Source organism: Pelophylax lessonae (assembly GCF_965119305.1).
Source record: "Pelophylax lessonae genome assembly, chromosome: 13".
Lineage (NCBI taxonomy): Eukaryota > Metazoa > Chordata > Amphibia > Anura > Ranidae > Pelophylax > Pelophylax lessonae.
Window position 1 is genome coordinate 177,992,023 of NC_138780.1, and position 24,631 is coordinate 178,016,653.

Here is a 24,631-nt window from a genome sequence, read left to right on the forward strand (position 1 = left end):
GAGGGGTTCCCACCATCCCTGGGCTGAGCGTCATGGTTTGCACACCTGCTGGGCCCATTATGAGGAGTTCCCACCAACCCTGCACTGGTCTCTCTGGTCTGCACATCTGTTGTGCCCATTAAGAGGGGTTCCCACCACCCCTGCACTGAGATTCTAGGACTGTACACCTGCTGTGACCATTAGGAGGGGTTCCCACCATCCCTGGGCTGAGCTTCAAGGTTTGCACACCTGCTGGGCCCATTATGAGGAGTTCCCACCATCCCTGCACTGCGCTCCCAGGTTTGCACACCTGCTGGGCCCTTTATGAGGAGTTCCAATCATCCCTTCACTGTGCCCCCAGGGTTGCACACCTGCTGGGCCCATTATGAGGAGTTCCAACCATCCCTGCACTGTGCCCCCAGGGTTGCACACCTGCTGGGCCCATTATGAGGAGTTCCCACCATCCCTGCACTGCGCTCCCAGGTTTGCACACTTGCTGGGCCCATTATGAGGAGTTCCCACCATCCCTGCACTGGTCTCTCTGGTCTGCACACTAGCTGTGCCCATTATAAGACAAGAAGAGTAGAGGGTAAGTGCACGCTGCTTAAAGTGGAAGTAAACCCTCCTATCGTTTTCAGTCAAGGGAGCTGCCATCTTGGCCTCTGTTTAATCTTCAACTTCCATGATGCTGCACATGTGATCATTTATGACACCAGCTATTGGATGCTTTTGACAGTTTGGTTGAGAGCACAACCAATGTGACAGTTAGCATTTCCGGCATCTTGGGAATATAACGTTTTTTTAAAACTATTACATCGATGGGTTTACTTCCGTTTTAAGTTTCAGAAAGTGAAGTGAATCTGTTAATTCTTCCAGCTTTGGCCAAAATGCCGGTTTATTTTGTTTAATGGCACAGGTCACAATCCCAACCAGCACATGGAACATACCAACCTTTATCAAAGGATTCCGGGTCTCGGCCACACCTTTCATGACCATAGAAATAGCTTGAGGGAAGGGGGTCTGGTCATCATGCAGTGAGTCCAGTTCCATTCCAAAGGCAACCTGCAAATACCACACTATGTCAATAAATCTAGTGATATCTGGTCCCTTCTGCTTCTAATGAAAATGCACTTAAATATATTTTATCATTATGATGTTGTTTAGTTATCGGGAAATTTCTCTATAGCACAGATTTCACCATAATATAAATCAGCCATATAACATAATTAACCTGCTAGACAAGTGTAGCACCCTCCTAGCATAGGAGAAGAGTGGCCAGAAGGTGGTTGGGGAGGGGATAAATAGTCTCGAGCCTTGGAGAGAATGTTCTTTTATCAGGAGGGTCCCAAGCTGGGGAAGGGGGGGGGGGGGGGTTAAGGCCCCTTTGATGTAGCACATGGCTTGTATAGCTGTCCTTGAAGCCTCAGCGGTGTCAGGGCTAAGAGCCTGGAGTGACTTCCCTGAGGACCTGGTTACGGGATTTCCCCAAAGAGACAAGCATGAAAAATGGCAGTTTACATTTTTTGTTAGTTACTAGCTGCTTACTCATTCAAAATCAGCAGATTTCTATTTAAGGAGCCTGGATCAGCATGACAGTCCAGAGTTTGCAACTTTAATCCCTTTACATACCGATCAACTTTTTAATATTTTTCATACCTTTGCAATGACATCCAGTGTTACTTTACTCATCATCTGATGCATAGAAAACTCTGCTTTCCCATCTGCTTTCTCTGTCAATCGCTCCATCAGATCCTCTGCTTTTTCATTGAAAGTCCCCATCAATCCCATCAGATACCTGCAAAAAAGAAGACACAAGTTTAATTCCAGCGATGCTAAACTCTTACCTGTAGACTTTAGTGAAATATATACTATGAAACTGAGAGGTGCATGATTTTGCATAGCTGTTTGTTCATCGAAACTGTGTGAATAGGGCATGATTAAATGTTTCCAGGCTATATTCTCTGCAATTCAAATGCGTGAATGCAGAAAATACTACATTATAGCCACTAGATGGCAGCGAGGAGCATACTTACTTCCTATAAGGCAGCATGGTCACTAGCCATTTGCCAACCGCAATACATTATATACTGTATTTACGTTGCGGTTTGCCAGCGGTTTACTGGGCTGAAGCTATCAGCCATAACTCCGGTATTTTTTATTTTTCAGCTTTCTCATGAAAAAGGACTGAGAGGCTGGATCGCTTTCAGAAACGGCAGGAGGTGCGGCTGGCTGGTCACAGAGGGGGTAAAAGACTAGATTGTCTTTGATCGCCTCTATGGCCTTGGAGGACCAGAGAGACTGTCACTTTGTGAAATTAAACCTTTTTTTTTTATCCTTTGCTTTTAAAGGTAAAGGAGTGTACAGTGCGACGCTGTACCCAAATAAAATTTATGTCCTTTTTTTTTATCTACAAATAGATCTTTCTTTTGGTGGTATTTTATCACCTCTGCGGTTTTAGCGTCTACAAACTATGGGATATATTTATGGAATTTTTATTTATTTTTTTACTAGTAATGACGGCGATAAGCGCCCTCTAGCGCATCTTCGACATCGCGGAGGACAAATCAGACACTTTTGACACTTTTTTGGGAACCAGTGACAATAATACAGTGATCAGTGCTAAAAATATGCAATGTCACTGTACTAATGACACTGTCTGGGAAGGGGTTAACATCAGGGGAGATCAAAGGGTTAACTGTGCTCCTAGGGAGTGCTTGCTAACTGTGGGGGAGGTGCTTGTACTAGGGGAAGGCATTGATCCATGTCCCTGTTTTACAGAAATACAGGATCAATACCTTACCTACAGAACAACAATCCTTGTTTACATAGGCAGACAGCCGTTCAGCTTGGGTCCTGAATGATTGGTGGGTCCTACCGGGCCTGTTGATTGGCTTTTGCTGTGGTGTCCAATCACAGCAGGAGTGGGTCCACGGGGCCGGCGGCCGCGATTGCCTCCGGGCCCCCGCGATCGCTCACCATTAAGAGAGAACGACAGTCTGCTGTTGTATACACAGCAGACCGTTGCTCTCTGGAATGAACACAGGTCTCTGTGTTGAATCCATAAGCCCATCCCCCCCCACAGTTAGAAAACACCCCCTATGCACCCCAGTTAACCCCTTTCCTGCCAGTGTCATTAGTACAGTAACAGTGCATGTTTTTAGCACTGATAACTGTAGTAATGTCACTGGTCTAAACTGTCAAAAAATCTCAGTTCGGGGTCCAATCTGTCCGCCGCAATGTCACAGTCCCGCTAAAAATCCCAGATTGCCGCCATTACTAGTAAAAAAAAAAAAAAAATTACATAAATTGTTCCCCTAGTTTGTAGATGCGATTACTTTTGCGCAAACCTATCAAAATACGCTTATTGTGATTTTTCGTTACCAAAAATATGTAGCAAAATACAAATTGGCCTAAAATGATGAAAAAATTAGATTTTTACATTTTTGGGGGGGGGGGGGGTGTTATATAGCAGAAAGTGAAAAATATTGTTTTTTTTTAAATTTTTTTTAGAATTGACGATATTTTTTTGTTTATAGCGCAATAAATAAAAATCGCAGAGGTGATCAAATACCACCAAAAGAAAGCTCTATTTGTGGGGAGAAAGTACATCAATTTTGTTGGGGTACAGCGTTGCGCGACTGCGCAATGGTCCGTTATAGTAACGCAGTGCCGAATCGCAAAAAATGGCCTGTTCATTAAGGGGGTAAATCCTTCTGGGGCTGAAGTGGTTAAGTATATTCCTGATTAGCCACAAATTATATAAATCCACTTTCTGTGCACAGGATGCATTTGCAGACATAGATATTACCTTGGAAAAGCAGCAGTGACATCATCCTGGTGCTATACATTGCTTGTGCAGGCGGCAGAGCTGTGGGAGGGACCTAGCAGGCTCCACCTACTACAGATTGCCTGCTGAAAACTACAGGAGGGGGCGGGGACAAGACCAGCCCCTCTGCACAAGCAAAGAAAACAGAAGTGACTGGTCTTTATTACAGGGAGTTCCTGCACAGAAGAAAAGTGCAGCTGTTTTCTCATGCAGGAGAAAATGATAAAGGATACGAAAATGTCAGCCTGGATTTCAGCTTTAACTTACGTCCTGCTAAAGGCGGGGTCCATCACCCTTCTCTGCTTGTGCCAATTCTCATAATCACGATTGGTCACCAGGCCGCTCCCCAAAAACCTGCAAAACATGTATCAGTAAACAGTTGAGGGCTCTATTACTTAGGCACTGGTTGCTTTAAGGGCCAGTTCACACCATAGAAATGCTGTCCAGATGCTTTTCTGCATGCGCGTATTTGGTGCGTTTTTGATGCATTTTTTTTTTTTATTGACCTACTATCCATGCGTTTTGATGCAGAAAAAACAAGTGTGGTGTGAACTGGCCCAAAAAACACTTTTTGTTTTTTATTCTGTAATGTTCTGTAAAATGCAATATGGCACCCTGGAAGCACTCTATACACAGATAGTATACAGATCGCCCCCCAGAAACATCATTTCCTACTTGTGTGATTGGCTCACTGATTTTCCCAGAAGTCTGCACTAAGATACAAGTCAAATTTAAGGCATCCCCTGCATCATATTTCGGTGAGATACTCCCAAAGGGAAATCACGTCTAAACAGATGCAGACCCCGTCCCTTTCCTCATTAGAACTCTGAAAGTACAGATTGATAATTATAAAATGATTGCATGTGTGTGCATTTCATATGTATTGTTCACATTGTTAATCTTATTTTTGTATTTAATTCTCAATAAAAGCCTTTTATTGGAAAAAAATATATATAAAATGTGGTTTTCAAACTATTTTACAAATAAATATGTGAAATGCATGGTGTTCATTTGTATTCAGCCCCCTTTACTCTGATACCCCTAACTATAATCTTGTGGAATCAATTGCCTTCAGAAGTCACCTAATTAGTAAATAGAGTCCACCTGTGTGTAATTTAATCTCAGTAAAAATACAGCTGTTCTGTGAAGCCCTCAGAGGTTTGTTAAAGAACCTTAGTGAACAAACAGCATCATGAAGGCAAAGGAACACACCAGACAGGTCAGGGATAAAGTTGTGGAGAAGTTTAAAGCAGAGCTCTGAGGAAGAGGGTTCTCTCTCGAAACACGTTAGCCCTATCTATATGGACAACTTCAAGTTCGCTTGTCTTAATTAGGGAATATGGTCCTGCAGTCTCTCGATAGTCGAAGGAATCCTTTGGTTTTATGCTTTTATTTACTCACTCTTGTGAGTATAATGTATAACGTGGTTTTTACAGTTTTCCAATAAATGTTTTTATGGTATTGCACTAGGTCGGTGCGCCCTTCTCTTGTCTTTTATAGTAATCGTGATGCATCGCGGAATCGAATTGAATGGTTGACAGGATAATCGTAATCAAATCGAATCATGAGACCAGCTAAGATGTGCACCTATAATGGCCGTCCACCTAAACTGACAGGCCGGGCAAGGAGAGCATTCATCAGAGAAGCAGCCAAGAGGCTCATGGGAACTCAGGAGGAGCTGCAGAGATCTACAGCTCAGGTGGGAGAATCTGTCCACAGGACAACTATTAGTCGTCACTCCACAAATCTGCCCTTTATGGAAGAGTGGAAGAAGAAAGCCATTGGTGAAAGAAAGCCATAAGAAGTCCCAGTTTGCGAGAAGCCATGTGGGGGACACAGGAAACATATGGAAGAAGGTGCTCTGGTCAGATGACACCAAAATTGAACTTTTTAGCCTAAAAGCAAAATGCTATGTGTGGCGGAAAACTAACACTGCACATCACCCTGAACACACCATCCCCACTGTGAAACATGGTGGTGGCAGCATCATGTTGTGGGAAAGCCTTTCTTCAGCAGGGACAGGGAAGCTGGTCAGAGTTGATGGGAAGATGGATGGAGCCAAATACGGGGCAATCTTAGAAGAAAACCTGTTAGTCTACAAAAGACTTGAGACTGGGGCGGAGGTTCACCTTCCAGCAGGACAACGACCCTAAACATACAGCCAGAGCTACAGTAGAATGGTTTACATCAAAGTACAGTATATTCATGTGTTAGAATGGCCCAGTCAAAGTCCAGACCTAAATCCAATTGAGAATCTGTGGCAAGACGTGAAAATTGCTGTTCACAGACGCTCTCCATCCAATCTGACAGAGCTTGAGCTATTTTGCATAGAAGAATGGGCAGAAATGTCACTCTGTAGATGTGCAAAGCTGGTAGAGACATCCCCAAAAAGACTTGCAGCTGTAATTGCAGTGAAAGGCGGTTCTACAAAGTATTTGACTCAGGGGGGTGAATACAAATGCACGCCACGCTTTCCACATATTTATTTGTAAACAAAATTGAAAACCATTTATCATTTTCCTTCCACTTCACAATATTGTGCCACTTTGTGTCGGTCTATCACATAAAATCCCAATAAAGTACATTTACGTTTTTGGTTGTAAAATTACAAAATGTGGAGAATTTCAAGGGGTATGAATACTTTTTCAAGGCACTGTATTGCAGCTTACCAAATCTTAGAAGTGATGGTTGCATTAGATTTCCATTTTAGGCTTTCTTCTATTTTCATCTGGGGATCCAGCAAGTCTGTTTTTCACAAGCTCAAGCTCTCCAGCAGAATGTATCAGTTTACATGGATGAGACAAACTACACTGTCAGGGGTGCTTACAATGATCTGTTTTTATTAATTCATGTAAAATCTTTATCCCAAAACGGAAAAAACTGCTGTAACTGATTATTAGGCGTGGGCTGGAGTGTGGCTTCAATTTAATTGGGTGTATTTAAATCTGCTAATACATTTAACACTCCCCTCCATCCCCCCAGACTGAAAATGCTGTGCCTCCTGTTCTCCTTCATTCGGAGTTGTGTCTCACTAATACTAGAGGTGTGTTACTGGCCAGATCACCAGGTGAAAACAGAGGGGGGGAAAAAGCAAAAGAAAAGAAAAACGAATGCAGCCACCACATCTAATGATTGGTGAGCTGCAATATATGACATCTTTGCTTTGGGGTTTAATACAGCTTTAAAGACTATTATCCCTATTATTGTTTTTCACAAGCACAAGCTCTCCAGAAGAATAAATCAGTTTACATGGATGCAGGGCTGTTTTATGCGGGAACGTGGGGGAAAGCAGTTCTGGCACCTCCAACATTGAATGTATGTAATGGCAGGGAGTGATGGGGGGGGGGGGTCTATTGATGCTGGCTGCTGGGGGATCTATTGTCGCTGGTGGGGATCTATTCTTGCTGGGCAGGTCTATTGTTGCTGGGAGGGGTCTAATGTTGAGGTAGAGGTATATTTATGCTGGCTGCTGGGGGATCTATTGTTGCTGGCAGATGGGAGATCTGTTGTTGCTGCTGGGGGGTCTATTGTTGCAGAGGTGGGGTCTATTTTTGCTCACTGCAGGGGATCTATTTTACTGTCGTTCTACTTATTAATAAATTCCATTCACATTACTTAGTAGCCGAAAATGATACATGGTTCTGTATTCTCTAAAAAGGGGCAGTACTAGGAGATGGGTAGGGGGTGGAATCGAGGGACAGTGCTCAGAGGTGGGTAAGGGGTGGAACCAAGGGGCAGTGCTCAGAGGTGGGTAGGGGGTGGAACCAAGGGATGGTGCTCAGAGGTGGGTAGGGGGTGGAACCAAGGGACGGTGCTCAGAGGTGGGTAGGGGGTGGAACCAAGGGACGGTGCTCAGAGGTGGGTAGGGGGTGGAACCAAGGGATGGTGCTCAGAGGTGGGTAGGGGGTTGAACCAAGGGACGTTGCTCAGAGGTTGGTAAGGGTGGAACCAAGGGATGGTGCTCAGAGGTGGGTAGGGGGTGGAACCAAGGGACGGTGCTGAGAGGTGGGTAGGGGTGGAACCAAGGGATGGTGCTCAGAGGTGGGTAGGGGTGGAACCAAGGGACGGTGCTCAGAGGTGGGTAGGGGGTGGAACCAAGGGACGGTGCTCAGAGGTAGGTAGGGGGTGGAACCAAGGGACGGTGCTCAGAGGTGGGTATGGAGTGGAACCAAGGGACGGTGCTCAGAGGTGAGTAGGGGGTGGAACCAAGGGACGGTGCTCAGAGATGGGTGGGGGTGGAACCAAGGGAAGGTGCTCAGAGATGCGTAGGGGGTGGAACCAAGGGAAGGTGCTCAGAGGTGGGTAGGGGGTGGAACCAAGGGACGGTGCTCAGATATGGGTAGGGGGTGGATCCAAGGGACGGAGCTCAGAGGTGGGTAGGGGGTGGATCCAAGGGACGGAGCTCAGAGGTGGGTAGGGGTGGATCCAAAGGACGGTGCTCAGAGGTGGGTAGGGGAGATCCAAGGGACGGTGCTCAGAGGTGGGTAGGGGTTGATCCAAGGGACGGTGCTCCGAGGTGGGTAGGGGGTGGATCCAAGGGACGGTGCTCAGAGGTGGGTAGGGGTGGAACCAAGGGACGGTGCTCAGAGGTGGGTAGGGGTGGAACCAAGGGACGGTGCTCAGAGGTGGGTAGGGGGTGGAACCAAGGGACGGTGCTCAGAGGTAGGTAGTGGGTGGAACCAAGGGATGGTGCTCAGAGGTGGGTATGGAGTGGAACCAAGGGACGGTGCTCATAGGTGAGTAGGGGGTGGAACCAAGGGACGGTGCTCAGAAATGGGTAGGGGGTGGAACCAAGGGAAGGTGCTCAGAGATGCGTAGGGGGTGGAACCAAGGGAAGGTGCTCAGAGATGGGTAGGGGGTGGATCCAAGGGACGGAGCTCAGAGGTGGGTAGGGGGTGGAACCAAGGGACGGTGCTCAGAGATGGGTAGGGGGTGGATCCAAGGGACAGAGCTCAGAGGTGGGTAGGGGGTGGATCCAAGGGACGGCGCTCAGAGGTGGGTAGGGGGTGGATCCAAGGGACGGTGCTCAGAGGTGGGTAGGGGGTGGATCCAAGGGACGGTGCTCAGAGGTGGGTAGGGGGTGAAGATGAAGAGTGACTGCGCCTATTTTCTGAGAAAAAAAAAGGTATGCATGGATGAGACAAACCACCCAACACTGGCAGGAGTGCTTACAATGATCAGTTTTTATTTATTTATGCTGAATCTTTATCCCAAAAGGAAAATAAATGTTTTCTGTAACTGAATATAAAGTGTGAGGTGTCCGTATATGAAACAGAGAAAAGCCTCAGGATCACGGCTGATGTGATGTACCGATTTGTGTAGTTAAGATGAGGAGCAGAGAAAATGTTCTCCACCTCTCATCACAGCACACAACCGTTCTGTCACAAACCGCCAGTTTATGGAAGTGAGATCTGAAGATCTCGCTGCCCATTACCCTGAAATATCTCCATCCCAGATTCCCCAACTCAGAGATGAAGAATCTGGGAGAGAAACTAATGCGAATAGAGGAAGAAGACTTCTTTCTTCCTATATATCAGCACCAGTGGGTTAAAATGTATATAAACAATATATATATATATATATATATATATAAAAACCCACTGCTCAAGAAAATTACAGGAACACTTTGAAAATACATCAGATCTCAATGGGGAAAAATCTCCTGCTGGATATCTATACTGGTATGGACTGGGTAATGTTTTAGGATCTATACTGGTATGGACTGGGTAATGTGTTAGAATCTATACTGGTATGGACTGGGTAATGTTTTAGGATCTATACTGGTATGGACTGGGTAATGTGTTAGGATCTATACTGGTATGGACTGGGTAATGTGTTAGGATCTATACTGGTATGGACTGGGTAATGTGTTAGGATCTATACTGGTATGGACTGGGTAATGTGTTAGGATCTATACTGGTATGGACTGGGTAATGGGTTAGGATCTATACTGGTATGGACTGGGTAATGGGTTAGGATCTATACTGGTATGGACTGGGCAATGTGTTAGGATCTATATTGGTATGGACTGGGTAATGTGTTAGTATCTATATTGGTACGGACTGGGTAATGTGTTAGGATCTATATTGGTATGGACTGGCTAATGTGTTAGGATCTATACTGGTATGTACTGGGTAATGTGTTAGAATCTATACTGGTATGGACTGGGTAATGTGTTAGGATCTATATTGGTATGGACTGGGTAATGTGTTAGGATCTATACTTGTATGTACTGGGTAATGTGTTAGGATCTATACTGGTATGTACTGGGTAATGTGTTAGGAACTATACTGGTATGGACTAGGTAATGTGTTAGGATCTATACTGGTATGGACTGGATAATGTGTTAGGATCTATACTGGTATGGACTGGGTAATGTGTTAGGATCTATACTGGTATGGACTGGGTAATGTGTTAGGATCTATACTGGTATGGACTGGGTAATGGGTTAGGACCTATACTGGTATGGACTGGGTAATGGGTTAGGATCTATACTGGTATGGACTGGGTAATGTGTTAGGATCTATATTGGTATGGACTGGGTAATGTGTTAGAATCTATACTGGTATGTACTGGGTAATGTCTTAGAATCTATACTGGTATGGACTGGGTAATGTGTTAGGATCTATACTGGTATGGACTGGGTAATGTGTTAGGATCTATATTGGTATGGACTGGGTAATGTGTTAGGATCTATACTGGTATGTACTGGGTAATGTGTTAGGATCTATACTGGTATGGACTGGGTAATGTGTTAGGATCTATACTGGTATGGACTGGGTAATGTGTTAGGATCTATACTGGTATGGACTGGGTAATGTGTTAGGATCTATACTGGTATGGACTGGGTAATGTGTTAGGAATGAAAGGATGCTGCATCGTTTGATGGAAATAAAAATTATCCCCCTACAGAGGGCTGAATTCAAAGACATCCCGAAAATCAAAGTGAAAAAATTATGCCGCAGGCTAGTGCGTTTTGCTGAAATTTAATTGCAATAACTCAAAATGGTACTCCGTAGTTTGTATGCCCCCCACGTGCTTCTATGCATGCCTGACAACATCGGGGCATACTCCTAATGAGATGATGGATGATGTCCTGGGGTATTTCCTCCCAGATCTGGACCAGGGCATCACTGAGCTCCTGAACAGACTGAGGTGTAACCTGGTGCCATCGGATGGACAAACGAATGTCCCAGAGGTGTTCTATTGGATTTAGGTCAGGCGAGCATGGGGGGCCATTCAATGGTATCAATTCCTTCATCCTCCAGGAACTGGCTACATACTATCCCCACATGAGGCCGAGCATTGCCATGCACCAGGGGGAACCCAGGACCCAATGCACCAGCGTAGGGTCTGACAATGGGTCCAAAGAATTCATCCCTAATGGCAGTCAGGCTGCCATTGTCTAGCCTGTAGAGGTCTGTGTGTCCCTCAATGGATATGCCTCCCCAGACCATCACTGACCCACCACCAAACTGGTCCTGCTGAACAATGTTACAGGCAGCATAATGTTCACCACAGCTTCTCCAGATCCTTCACATCTGTCACATGTGCTCAGGGTGACCCTGCTCTCATCCGTGAAAAGCACAGGGCGCCAGTGGCGGACCTTCCAGTTCTGGTGTTCAATGGTAAATGCCAATCGAGCTTCATGATGGCAGGCAGTAAGCACAGGGCCCACTAGAGGACGTCGGGTCCTCAGTTCACCCTCATGAAGTCGGTTTCTAAATTGTTTGGTCAGAGACATTCACACCAGTGGCCTGCTGGAAGTCATTTTGTTGGGCTCTGGCATTGCTCATCCTGTTCCTCCTTGGACAAAGGAACCGATACCGGTCCTACTGATGAGTTAAGGACCTTCTACGATCCTGTCCAGCTCTCCTAGAGTAACTGCCTATCTCCTGGAATCCCCTCCATGCTCCTGAGACTGTGCTGGCAGACACAGCAAACCTTCTGGCAATGACACGTATTGATGGGCCATCCTGGAGGAGTTGGACTGCCTGTGCAACCTCTATAGGATCCAGGTATCGCCTCATGTTACCAGTAGTGACACTGACCCTAGCCAAATGCAAAACTAGTGAGAAACATTCAGAAGAGATGATTAGGGGGAAAAATGCCACTGGCCTCCACCTGTAAAAACATTCCTGTTTTGGAGGTTGTCGCATTGTTGCCCATCTAGTGCACCTGTTAATATAATTTAACACCAAAGCAGCTGAAACTGATTAACAACCCCCTCTGCTACTTAACTGACCAGATTAATATTCCAGGAGTTTAATTGACTTGATGCTGTACTCTGATTAAACAGTGTTCCTTTAATTTTTTTGAGCAGTGTATATATATATATATCTATCTATAGATATAGATAGATATTTAATTAGGTATTATGTGTCTATACATGTCATTACATGTTCTTTTTATCTTCTCTTTCACATTTTAAACTAGGCGGCACTGTAATCTCATATCTCATGAGATTACAGGCAGCCCCCCCCCCCCCTCCCCGCCCCCACTTTTACACCGATCTCGGACGTTTTCAGAGGAAAAACTTCTTCTCCTCTGTTCTCCCTCTGAGAACCGAAGCTCTCCGCTTCATAAACAGGGTGCCAGAGGAAATCATTTTCCTTCAACAACTGCCGAGAAGTGAACTGAGAGAAAACTTCTCAGTTTCATAAACGTACACCTTAATCTGTTAGTGCATCTAAATCTGCTAGTTCATCTGAAACTCCCCCCCCCCCCAGACTGACAATGCGGCTGTCTGCTACGCCTCCTGTGCTCATTCCTCCAGGGTTATGTCTCACTAATACAGGAGGTGTGCTACTGGCCAGATCACCAGGTAAAAACAGAGGGAAAAGGCCAAAGAAAGGAAAACTGATGCAGCCATAACATCTAATGATTGGTAAACTACAATATATAACATTTTTCGTTTTGGGTTTATTACCGCTTTAGGAGTTGCTGTGCAGCCATTGTAAGAGAAAATAATGACTAGGGAAGTACAGACCATTTCAACAAAGAAAAGAAAACGGTCTATTAAGAGAGGATTAGAGGAACTTTATAGATTGCAAATCCAGTACTTACCTTACACCGAAGAGATTGAAAGCGTTCTTGTAGACCGCGTCCTTTGTGAATGAGGGTGACAACAGAACTTCCTGAATGATATATAAAAACATATTTTTTACTGAACATTATTAATTTATTATTAATTTTACAGATGTCATAGATGTGTTATTATTCTTCCTTTTATCTTTATGTTCCTAGCTCCCCTTCTACACTTCCCAATATCTGTGAGTTATAGTATTCCGGTCATTTGGAAAGCCCTTCCAAAGTTTTTTATAAGCCGTGTCACAGCTATGAGCAGACAATGACTGATCTAAGAGAAGGAATAAATTGTGAAGCATGAGTTTCCCCGGCTGATTGTTCTTTTTCTCTTTTAACCACTGAAGGTCTGCCCTATAGCAGTTTTACTGCTACAGGGTGGCACCTCTGCTACAGGGCGGCACCTCTGCTACAGGGCGGCATCTCTGCTACACGGCGGCATCTCTGCTACACGGCGGCATCTCTGCTACAGGGCAGCACCCCTCTGCTACAGGGCGGCACCCCTCTGCTACAGGGCGGCGGCCCCTCTGCTACAGGGTGGCACCTCTACTACAGTGCGGCCCCTCTGCTACAGGGTGGCACCTCTGCTAAAGGCCGGCCCCTCTGCTACAGGGCGGCATCTCTGCTACAGGATGGCATCTCTGCTACAGGGTGGCACCCCTCTGCTTAAGGGCGGGCGGCCCCTCTGCTACAGGACGGCAACTCTACTACAGTGCGGCCCCTCTGCTACAGGGTGGCCCCTCTGCTACAGGGCGGCCCCTCTGCTACAGGGCGGCGGCCCCTCTGTTACAGGGTGGCACCTCTGCTACAGGGTGGCATCTCTGCTTTCTTTTTTTTCAAGCACATGATTGCAACCTGAGGATCTAATTGGCTTGAAAAAGGTTGGGCTCGGGGCGCAGTGACACTAGTAAATCAATATTTGCTATTGTTTTTTGGCTTCTCCTCCCAGCCAATAAGGGCAGGAGGCGGATCTAAAGAAGACTGGGTTAGCCAGGAGGAGAAGCCGGTGCGCCAAGACCAGGGCCGCTGATGGGGGGGGGGGAACCACCAGTCCTTCTGTAGGGTGCCTGGGCACACAGGGGGGGCCCCAACAGCATTGGGAATCGGTGCGGTCGGGTGGAGGGGGTGTTACAGAAGGAAGCCCTGTGCGGCTGTCTGCAGCAGCTGAAAGCCAGTCTCCCTCATGCCAGCTTTCAGCTGCTGCAGGGAGAGACACAGACACAGGGCATCATTCCTGTAATTACTTTTCCGTCACTGATCCCCCTCCCTATTCTGCCTGCTCCTGACCCTCCCTCCCCCCCCCCCCCCCCCGTGTACCCCCCTTTCACTACGCTGTCCCTCCCTCCCGCAGCTCTGCATGCTTCCCTGTCCTGTAAAAAAAAAAAAATGTAAAAAAAACAAAAACAAAAAAAAAAACAACAATTAAACATTGTAATAAAAAAAATGTAATATAAAATAATTGTAAACATTTAACATTTTTAACTTTTAAAAAACGTAAAAAAAAATTAAAAAGGGCTAATTCACACAGGTTCTCTGGTATGTTTGACAACAACAAGAGAAGGGTGCACTGACCTTGTGCATTACCACTAAAAAGTTTATTAAATCAAAAGGGTAGCGTACATTATACTCACAAACATCCTACGTGTACATGCATGTAGGAAATGGGAACCACTCGCCTCCAGAACAATTCTCTACTGCTGGATAACGTGATAGCGTCCACAAAGACCTGGTTTGTCTTACGCGTTTCGAGGGAGAACCCTCTTCCTCAGAGCCAAAATTGCCACTCTGTTATGTTTGTGTCGGCTAATAATGATTTTAGTGTATTTTTAGTGAAAATATTGTCTTGACATATTTGGAGGGGTCCCTGTGATTTCTAACAGCAGCCCTGGCCATGACCCTGGAGGGGTGACTGCGGACCTGGGGGACAGTTGTTTACCGCCCCTTAAAAGAAGTCTAGCACCAGCCGCCACTGCTCTCTACAGATAGTCTGCATATCAGTGGCCACCCAAATCATTACATTATATAATGCAGCTACCCTTATAGGACAAGTGAAGTTACCTTAGCGGCATCGGGGCTGGTGACTATTATCATGACTCTATGTAAACCATAAACACGTACGACCGGACCGTAGAGCTGTGACCTGAAAAACAGTAAAAAGTAAGATGCAAAAACTTTGCCTATAATTATCATGTAATCATTATTTATGAAGGATGGAAAACATTTAACATACTGCAATCATAAAGTATAACCTAAGGCAACTTTTTTTTTTAGTCTTGGACAGAGTGGAGAGGGATCAGAACCCCTGTCAGTTTTTATTGCTGTCTATGCCCCCCCGTTAGGGAGATTCCCCCTCTATATTTGTCCTGTTTACCATTATCATTGAAAGTGAAAGTAAAAGAAAATCACAAATTTTGAGTTGTCCCCAGAAAAGTAATGGGAGGGGAAATCTTCCAATGGGGGTGTTCTAAAATTTTCCTCGACTCATGAAAATCCTCGACCGCGTCACTTCCGGTGCGGTCGCATCACAATCACGTGGCGTGACATCAACACTGCGCATGCGCAGATTGTAGTCGAGGAAAATGATAGAATACAGACTTCTTCATCCACCACCTGCAAACTACCGACCTCCGACTACCATCCACCGCCCACTGACCTCTGTCCTCCGCCCGCTCCTCCCAGCCACTGAGCTCCACACATGCTAATTGTTACCATTCACTGTTATATCATAGGGGCGGGGAGGAGGCGGAGCACATTCTTCCAACTACTGCAGTGGGAACTCCTTGGTACACAGACCAATATAGGAAACACTTGCGCCGGACAGCTAAAGCGGTGGCGGCGCGGGAGATGACATCACTCCACCGCGCCGGCAAGAGACAGGGAGGAAGAGTCTACGACTCCTACAGTGGAAGAGCCAACGGTCCCATCACCATGACTCTTGCCGACGTGGTGGAGTGACGTCATCTCTCGTGCCGCCACCTCTTCAGCTGTCCGGCGCAAATGTTTCCTGTATCGGTCTGTGTACTGTTGGTTCACCTGGAGCCCTGTCACATCAAGCATCCATCCATCCTTGTGACGGCACGGACGCCTGCTGGTGACGTTGACACTGGCCAGAAGCCCACCTAGCAGTACATCGGCAGTGGGGGCAAGTACACGGCCTCAGCCCGACATCCAACCAGTGTGTGTTTTTAACTTCTATTGATTTTATGCAATAAATTGTGTGTTATTGGACCTTTCCCTGGAGTGGAGCCTTTTTTAAGCTTTTTCCACCACTATGCCGTTTACCATCAGGAGTTTGTGACTGATTTCATTAATACAATTATTACCAGAAGCGCTCCCTAACTTCCAGCTTTCTCACTCAATATTTGGAATATCGGCAATATTGGCCAGTTCCGGGGCCGATACAGATATATCGGCAAAAGTCAATATCGGCCCTCGATCCCTAATTGAAACACACTCCAATGCAGGTGTAAAGACCTCCTTACAAAACATCTGGCTCCTTCCATTCAGTGAATAGTACAACTACACCAACAGGTTTCCGCCATTCACCTTTGACACCCTTGACATTCTTTTCAGTTAAGCCCCGTACACACGTAGCGATGGTTGGCCGAACGATCGGCCGTCTTTTGTCCGGTGCTGTCCTGTCGGCTGAAAAGTGCAAAAGACTGCACACGAATTTTGTCGGCCAACAACAGCCGACTGCAGAAGTGATGTCATGTGATGGTTAACTTTCCGTGTGTTTTTTCTTTTCTGAGCATGCCCAGTCTTGCAAATCTGCTGATTGTCGGCCGAATTCTGTACTGACTGGCGAACAATCGGCCGTTCTGGTGACGGCCAACAAAATTTTTTAAGTCTGCATAACAGATTCTGTTCGGCCAAAAATGCGCTGTCGGCTGTCGGAAGCATCATACTAACAAGCCTACAATCGGCCGATCGGTCGGCGGCCGAATATTTACGGCCGACAATCGGTACGTGTGTACGAGGCTTAAGCATAACAAACTTACCACTGAAGAAAAAGCTCATGTACCATGCTGTCTCCCTTCATCGCTTTCATTAGTGTGGGTGTGTGACCCAGGAGAAAGCTGAAAAAGAATAAAATAAGTATAATATTTATCTGGCATAAAGTTTTTTATGAAATAAATATAATAAACAAAAATAAATGCTTGTATAGATCAATGTTTAACCACCAAAGATTTTACCCCCTTCATGACCAGGCCATGTTTTGATATTCAGGACTGCAGCTACTTTAGGCCCCTTTCACACTTGTGCGACTTCAAAGCCTCGTAATTTTACCGCCATTTTGACGCGACTTTTTGCCGCCATTTTGATGCGAGTTTGACTGGGCTTATAGTGTCTTTTACTCAAAACGCATCAAAATCATGCCAAAAGTAGTGCAGGGACAAGTCGCACAGATATGAATGGAGCTCATTGGAAATCATGGAGAATGACTTGTCATGCGATTTTGCAGTTCCAAATCGCATGACAAGTCGCACAAGTGTGAAAGGGCCCTTAATTGACAATTGGGGTGTTTTTTCCAGCAAGAAAACTGCTGATAACAGCCTGTGTGCATGGAGACATAGGATAACATGCTGGGAAGGTTACTGGCTGCAGAAAAAAAAAAACGTCTGACGCCAAAAACAGCCGATGTAAAAACATTATAAGGCCCTTTTCACTCGATCGGACCGATCAGGTCTACCTGTCCGTTTTTCAGGGGGCCCTGATTGGGCCACCCATTCTCCTCTATGGGGGGACGGATGTCAGTGGAGATGCGTCCGCAGACACCCGTCTGGCATCCGATCCGACAAGATCTGCTTAAAACAGACGGATAGCGATACGTTTGCCATCCGTCCAGCGGGACGGATCGGATAAAAATGGACATGCTGGCCGTTTTCATCCAATCGCCACATAGAGGAGATCGGGACTCTGACCAGTCCATCTCTGCACAGTGAGCGCCCTGTAATCCGCCTGCTCAGTGGGGATCAACAGAACGTTCCGAGTCCGCTGAGCGAATCCGCCCCGTGAGAAAGGGACCTTATGCCTCGTTTCCACTGAGCGGTTCGGTTCGGTACGCAATTTTTGCCGTTTCTATTTTCAAAAGTTGTGAATGGTACTCTAATTCTGAATCGTACCGTACCACTTTTTTGGGACCCTTTCGTTGGGGTACCAAGCACATTAGTACCGTACCAACAGGGTGGAGCTACACTGTTGAGGTACTGTTTTTGCTGAGGTACTGTTGGCAGTGGAAACGCAAGCCTGATCAAGGTGTACCGTTCCGAATCGTACTGAACTGTACTGAACCGTACCGAACCGTACTGAACTGTACCGAACCGTACTGAACTGTACCAAACCGTACCGAACTGAACCGTACTGAACTGTACCGAACCGTACTGAACTGTACCAAACCGTACTGAACTGTACAGAACCGAACCGTACCGAACCGTACTGAACTGTACTGAACCGTACAGAACCGTACTGAACTGTACCGAACCGTACTGAACTGTACCGAACTGTACCAAACCATACTGAACTGTACCGAACCGTACCGAACCGTACTGAACCGTACCGAACTGTACCGAACCATACTGAACTGTACTGAACCGTACTGAACTGTACCGAACTGTACTGAACCGTACTGAACTGTACTGAACCGTACCGAACCGTACTGAACTGTACCGAACTGTACCGAACTGTACCGAACCGTACTGAACTGTACCGAACCGTAATGAACCGTACCGAACTGTACCGAACCGTACTGAACTGTACTGAACCGTACCGAACCGTACCGAACCGTACTGAACTGTACTGAACCGTACCAAACCGTACCGAACCGTACTGAACTGTACCGAACCGTACCGAACCGTACCGAACCGTACCGAACCGTAATGAACTGTACTGAACCGTACCAAACCGTACCGAACCGTACTGAACTGTACTGAACCGTACCGAACCGTATCAAACCGTACTGAACTGTACCGAACCGTACTGAACTGTACCGTACCGAACCGTACCGCTCAGTGGGAACGAGGCATTATTATTTAGCGCCTCTGCTTTGAAAATATATATATATAATATTTTGGGGTTCTAACTAATTTTTTAGCAAAACAATACTGATTGTTGCATGTAAACAAAAAGTGCCAGAAAAGGTCTGGTCTGAGTCCCGGTTCACACTACTGCGACTTGTCAGGCGACTTGGCCGCCTGACAAGTCGCGGTCCATTCTGTGCTACGGGAACCGTTCTAATAGGAGCGACTCAAGTCGCTCTGACTTAGAAAATAGTTCCTGTACTACTTCGGGGCGACATCGGAGCGACTTGCATTAACTTCCATTATGTGAAGTCCGTGCAAGTCGCGCCGAAGTCGCAGTGCACGCGACTTCACAGGTCGCCCCCAAAGTGTGAACCGACACTGAAAGTGGACAACAGTATGGATGGATACAAAGTTGCATGTTTGATACATTTGTATATCTTCAGCAATACAATAGAAAGAGTGCTCACCTGTCCCTGGGGGGTCCCGGGATGTGGTCATACTTCAGGTGGATGTAGTGGATGTAGGCACAGTAGAGGAGGAAGAAGACTATGAATAGCCCCAGTATAAGCAGGATAGCCCAGGAGATAAGATCCCATAATGTCATGATATTGGTCACCTAATTGTCACTTGCACTGTGCGTTCTCTATATCTGGGAAGTTAAGATGGGGCTGGGTCTTGTCTCTGAGCAGGAAGTGTCATCCAGAGGGAGGGATTGTTATGTACATTGAGTAGGTTGGACCCTATAGGATTACATTTCCTCTAACAGCCCCCACCAAGCAACTGGAGTCTGCAAAGACTTTACACGTCACAAGACCAGCAGTGTTACAACAATGGTTGTCTACAGCGTATTTCACCTTTAACCACTTCTGAACCTTGCCCTTTTCTGACACTGCGTGCAAGCTAACGGGGATGGGGCACTTTCATTTTATTTTTTTCTATTTATTTTATTTTTTATTTTTGCATTTTTTTAACCACTTCTGGACCTGGCCTTTTTCTGACACTTGTTGTTTACAAGTTAAAATCATTTTTTTTTTTTTTTTTGCGAGAAAATTACTTAGAATCCCCAAACACATATATATATATATATATATATATATATATATATATATATATATATATATATTTTTTTTAGCAGAGACCCTAAAGAATAAAAAATGGAGATTGTTGCAATATTTTTGATCACACCATATTTGAGCAGCGTTTTTACAAACACAATTTTTTTGGAAAAAATACACTTTTTTGAATTGAAAAATAAGAAAACAGTAAAGTTAGGCCAATTTTTTTTCTATAATGTGAAAGATAATGTTACACCGAGTAAATAGATACCCATCATGTCATGCTTCAAAATTGCGCACGCTCGTGGAATGGCGACAAACATTGGTATTTAAAAATCGCCATAGGCGACATTTTAAAAAATTCTACAGGTTACCAGTTTAGAGTTACAGAGGAGGTCTATGGCTCAAATTATTGCTCTCACTCTAACGATCGTGGCGATACCTCACATGTGTGGTTTGAACACCGTTTACATTTGTGGGCGCGACTTGCGTATGCGTTCACTTCTGCGTGCAACACATAGGGCGCATTAATTTTTTTTTCCATTTATTTTATCTATTATTTTTTATTTTTACATTGTTTTTTAACCACTTGTGGACCTGGCCTTTTTCTGACACTTGCTCACAAGTTAAAATCATTTTTTTTTTTTTTTGCTAGAAAATTACTCAGAGCCCCCAAACATTATATATATATATATATATATATATATATATATATATATATATATATATATATAAATATAAATATATATATATATATATATATATATTTTTTTTTAGCAGAGACCCTAAAGAGTAAAATGGAGATCGTTGAAATATTTTTTATCACACCGTATTTGCGCAGCGGTTTTACAAACGCAATTTTTTGAAAAAAAAAATACACTTTTTTGAAATAAAAAATAAGAAAACAGTAAATTTAGCCCAATTTTTTTCTATAATGTGAAAGATAATATTACGCCGAGTAAAAAGATACAACATGTCATGCTTCAAAATTGCGCACGCTCGTGAAATGGGGACAAACATTGATACTTAAAAATCCCCATAGGTGACACTATACAAATTTCTACAGGTTACCAGTTTAGAGTTAGAGGTCTGGGGGCTCAAATTATTGCTTTCATTCTAACGATCGTGGCGATACCTCACATGTGTGGTTTGAACACCGTTTACATATGTGGGCGCGACTTACGTATGCGTACACCTCTGCGTGCAAACTAACGGGGACGGGGCACTTTCATTTTTTTTTTCTATTTATTTTATCTTTTATTTTTTATATTTACATTGTTTTTTTAACCACTTCTGGACCAGGCCTTTTTCTGACACTTGTTGTTTACAAGTTAAAATAATTTTTTTTTTCCTAGAAAATTACTTAGAACCCCCAAACATTATATATATATATATATATATATATATATATAGCAGGATTCCCAGCCATTTTGCTGGATGTGGGTCCGCCAGGGTTACCGCTAGCAACAACAGCACATTTAAAACTGTTCTCCAAATTTGAGCACTGAGACAAGGAACAGTCCGGCATCTTTGGTTTTTGTATTTATTTTAGGAACTTGGATGGGAGAAGGGAATGAGTGGGATACTCCTCTGGCTCAACTATACACAATATGATAGGACACTGAGAAAAATGCCTCTTGACGCTGGCTGAGTGACGGTCTACGCCCGTTGGCGCTACTTAACACTATTAAAACAGCGCTACCAGGTGTATAGAAGTGAACACCCTAAAGTGCATCTGTGCAAAATATCTTATAAATTATTCTAAATGCTGAAATAAAAAAGTGCTCACATATGCAAATGTTAAAATGCTGTGCTAATAAATGGATAAACACATATATACTTAACCACTTAAGCCCCGGAAGATTTTACCCCTTTCCTGACCAGGGGATTTTTTGCGATTTTTTACTGCGTGACTTTAACGGACAATTGCGCGGTCGTGCAACGCTGTACCTAAACGAGTTTCACGTCCTTTTTTTCCCACAAACAGAGCTTTCTTTTGGTGGTATTTGATCACCTGTGCGATTTTTTGATCATGCGCTATAAACAAAAAAAGAGCATAAATTTTGCAAAAATAACAATATTTTTCAATGTAAAAATCAAAATTTTTTTAACATTTGCGGCCAATTTGTTTTATGCTACATATGTTTGGTAAAAAAAATCGCAAAAAGCGTATTTTGATTGATATGCGCAAAAGTTATCGTGTTTACTAACAAAGGGAAAGATTTTTGTCATTTTTGGTGTTTTTTTTTTTAACGAGTAATGGCGGTGATCTGCGATTTTTTTTGCGGTACTGCGACATTGCGGCGGACAGATCGGACCCTTGACTGACATTTTTGACATTTGGGGGTACCAGTGACATTACTTCAGTAATCAGTGCTATATATGCACTGTTACTGTAAAAATGACACTGGCAGGGAAGGGGTTAACTGTATTGGAGAGGGAGGGGTTAAGTGTGTCCTAGGGGCGTGTTTCTAACTGTAGTGGGACATGTCTCCTATTGTAAAAACAGAGATCAACGGTCCTACATAGTAGAACCGTCTGATCTCCATTTTTACACAGGGGAGAATGACAGGCGGCTTGTTTACATAAGCCGCCTGCCTTTCTCCCGCTCTACCGACGATCGTAGTGTGACCGGCGGACATCGGGTCCGCCGGTCACACGCCCGGACTCCTCTGTGAACGAGCCGAGGCGGGCACGCGCCTCAGAGGGCGCGCGCTCGCCCGCTATTGGCTCAAAACCCGGTGACAGGCTAGCGACGTAGATCTACGTCACTCTGCCTGGCCGGGGCTGACTGCCACAGTAAATATACTGTGCGCAGTCGGCAAGCGGTTAAAAGCCACAAATATATATAAAGTGCAAAAATGTGCAAAAAATTTAAATCATGTGCAGTCCAAAATATTCCACTTAAAGTGCTGATAATCGTGCTCCACACAAAAAAGTGCAAGGTGCTTGAAGGCCCTCTTGGGGATCCACTCACCAGATTCTGGTAATTCACAAGCCTTTAGGAATATCAAGTAGACGCCTCCAAAATTAGCCTCCAACCTCTGATAAAATAATGCTAAGAGCCACTGTGTCCCCAAATGGTCAATGGGGATAAACCTCCAAGGATTCCTCCGAGAGATAACTCTGCATGTATACCCTCAGGCAGAAAGAGAGGAAGGAGCCAGAAATAGTGAAGCCCGTAGGTGAATTTTAATTCAAAAAAGCAAAAAATACTACTTACAAACAAACGATTAGTTTAGGCATACAGAAAGTCAGTTTCCACGAGTTTCCAATGCACTTCCGGGTTTGCGGAAGTGACGCGGTATGACGATCAGCTAACAGGAAATTGCGTCAACGCGTTTCGCCCGCCTATCATAGGCGTCATCAAAGGACATCCTGGCCAAACTGCCAAACATTCCAATGGCTGGTGTCATAACTGATCACATCATCATGGCAGTTGAAGACTAAACAGAGACCAAGATGGCAGCTTCCTTGGCTGAAAATGATAAGAGGGTTTACTTCTACTTTAATGGTCCTGTAATCTATTTTTTATACAATTGTTTATTACTTTTGCTTTTCTGCCTCCTTGTAATGCCCTCCATGAACTCCTGAAACTCTCCTTCTTCCCTTCACTTCCTGTTGTGTGAAACAAGCAATGCAAATTAGTTGATGTCATGTATGTATGTTTTTTTTTTTTTTGTGTAGCCGGGTGCAGCTGGCTCTATATTTTTCTGTCCCTGCTGCCCCCCCCTTGTCACTAAGCAGCAGGCCGGGACTTCGGTGTATTCACGCCCCCGCAAAGCAGTGACAAGAGCGGGCTCAGTGGTAGGAGCGGCTAGGCTGTGGGTTTCTTTCTTTCTGTGCCTGTCCCCCTACATCAGGAAGACAGGACGGACATGCTTTCCTTGTCTGCCACACCTGCTCCAGAGACTGAGCTGGAGAGGGCGAGTCGTTCCATCGTCAGACCCAGAAATAAGAGACTACATCGCTCCCGCTGTGTTTAGACACAGCGGGAGTTGGGCCGGAGGAGGAGAGGCAGCGATTGCTCTCTTCCCCGAACGTTGGGGAAAGTGTGAGAAAATCCGCCTGCTTGTGTAAACAAAGCAGGCGGATCTTCTCTGTGACAGACAGGGTGAGATTACAGGATTCAGCATAGCTGAACCTGCGATCTCTGTGTCTGTCACAGAACCCCCTCCCCCCACACACGTCAGTAAGCATGAGGCACACATTTAACCCCTTGATCACCAACAGTGTTAACCCCTTCCTTGCCAGTGTCATTATTACAGTAACAGTGCATATTATTTAGCACTGATTACTGTAGTAATGTCACTGGTCCCCCCAAAAGCGTCAAAAATGTCAGCTAGGGGTCCGATCTGTCCGCCGCAATGTCGCAGTCCCGCAAAAAAACGCAGATTGCCGCCATTACTAGTAAAAAAAAAAACAATAAAAATGACAAATCTTTCACGTAGTTAGTAAACACGATAACTTTTGCGCAACCCAATAAAAATACGCTTATTGCGATTTTTTTTAACAAAAATATGTAGCAGAAAACAAATTGGCCTAAAATGTTAAAAAATTTTGATTTTTAAATTTTTTTTTGAGAATGTTTTATATCAGAATATGAAAATTATTGCTTTTTTTTTTCAAAATGGTCGCTCTTTCAAAAATTAAAAATCGCACAG

General features: G+C 44.8%; 1 protein-coding gene across 1 annotated transcript in view; it reads right to left on the minus strand.

Annotated features, from left to right (window-relative positions):
• Positions 1-19,573, minus strand: part of LOC309543229 (cholesterol 24-hydroxylase-like) — a 39,565-nt gene extending 19,992 nt beyond the window's left edge. Inside the window, exons 1-7 of the mRNA XM_082242676.1 lie at positions 19,380-19,573; positions 16,891-16,968; positions 14,948-15,029; positions 12,872-12,942; positions 4,073-4,159; positions 1,636-1,774; positions 931-1,041 (exon numbers count right to left, since the gene is read on the minus strand). Coding sequence (XP_082098802.1) covers positions 931-1,041; positions 1,636-1,774; positions 4,073-4,159; positions 12,872-12,942; positions 14,948-15,029; positions 16,891-16,968; positions 19,380-19,516 — 705 coding nt within the window. The 5' untranslated portion in view covers positions 19,517-19,573. The remainder of the gene's footprint in view (positions 1-930; positions 1,042-1,635; positions 1,775-4,072; positions 4,160-12,871; positions 12,943-14,947; positions 15,030-16,890; positions 16,969-19,379) is intronic.
• Positions 19,574-24,631: the final 5,058 nt, after the last annotated feature.